This window comes from Capsella rubella, unplaced genomic scaffold (assembly GCF_000375325.1).
Source record: "Capsella rubella cultivar Monte Gargano unplaced genomic scaffold, Caprub1_0 scaffold_6, whole genome shotgun sequence".
NCBI lineage: Eukaryota > Viridiplantae > Streptophyta > Magnoliopsida > Brassicales > Brassicaceae > Capsella > Capsella rubella.
In genome coordinates, this window is record NW_006238918.1 from 10920641 (window position 1) to 10921479 (window position 839).

Sequence of the window (839 nt, forward strand, 5' to 3'; positions counted from 1 at the left end):
AAAACTTACAGGGGCGCAACTACGTTGCGGATTCACTGTCCGAATCTGGCCAATCCTTTCTTTCAGTGATGATTCTCTTGTAGAATTCAATTTCAGGGACCGCCTTGCCATATGGGGTAGCCCAAACAAACAACACACTTTAATATACATAAAGAGGGGGTAAAGAAGCAGTAATCAACAGGTCAATAGGTACGCAGACTTACTTGTGTGGACTTAAGTGTTCCAATAATCTCTCCAATCTGGCCGGATCAACAGGGGCGAAAGGATCATATATTGCAAGAGAAGGTACACAGTTCTTCCTCATACATGTCAGCCCGTTCTCTCCAATAATAGGGAAAACATGAGGTTTTGTCTGTGGCTCTAATGCACTCCCATCTTTAGCAAACTTCACATTTGCTAACCTTAAGTCTTTAATCCTTTCATTCCTAATCCTTTCTTCTTCATCAACATCAGATTCAGGTAATACGTTGAAGTTCTGGAAAGGATTATTGTCAGTGATATCCTCTATTTCACTGTCAGAAACTTTGTTGTCCCCTTTCTTAACCCCCTTGTTGTCCCCTTTTCTGTCCCCTTTCTTGTCCCCTTTCTTGTCCTCAACCTCAACCTTTGCGAGTTTGAATTTGACAAGAGGAATCTTTACAACATCTTCAGCAAGTTCTTCCACCAGATCAGAAGGGACACTTGGTTTCAGCTGCTGAACAGCTCTAGGCTTTCTACCTCTCTTCTTTGGCTGGTCTTTTTCCTCATTCGTTTTCCTTCTTGCTTCAGCATCTGCCCTCTTCTTTTCCTCTACTTCTTTTTTCTTCTGGGCATCTGCTTCTCTTCTCTTCAGTGCATCT

At 42.4% G+C, this 839-nt stretch overlaps 1 protein-coding gene across 1 annotated transcript in view; it reads right to left on the reverse strand.

Moving 5' to 3' along the window:
* Positions 1-199: 199 nt before the first annotated feature.
* LOC111829961 overlaps positions 200-839 on the reverse strand; it is a 3288-nt gene continuing 2648 nt past the window's right edge. The window contains exon 4 of the mRNA XM_023780277.1: positions 200-730. Within this exon, the coding sequence (XP_023636045.1) occupies positions 200-730 (531 nt within the window). The remainder of the gene's footprint in view (positions 731-839) is intronic.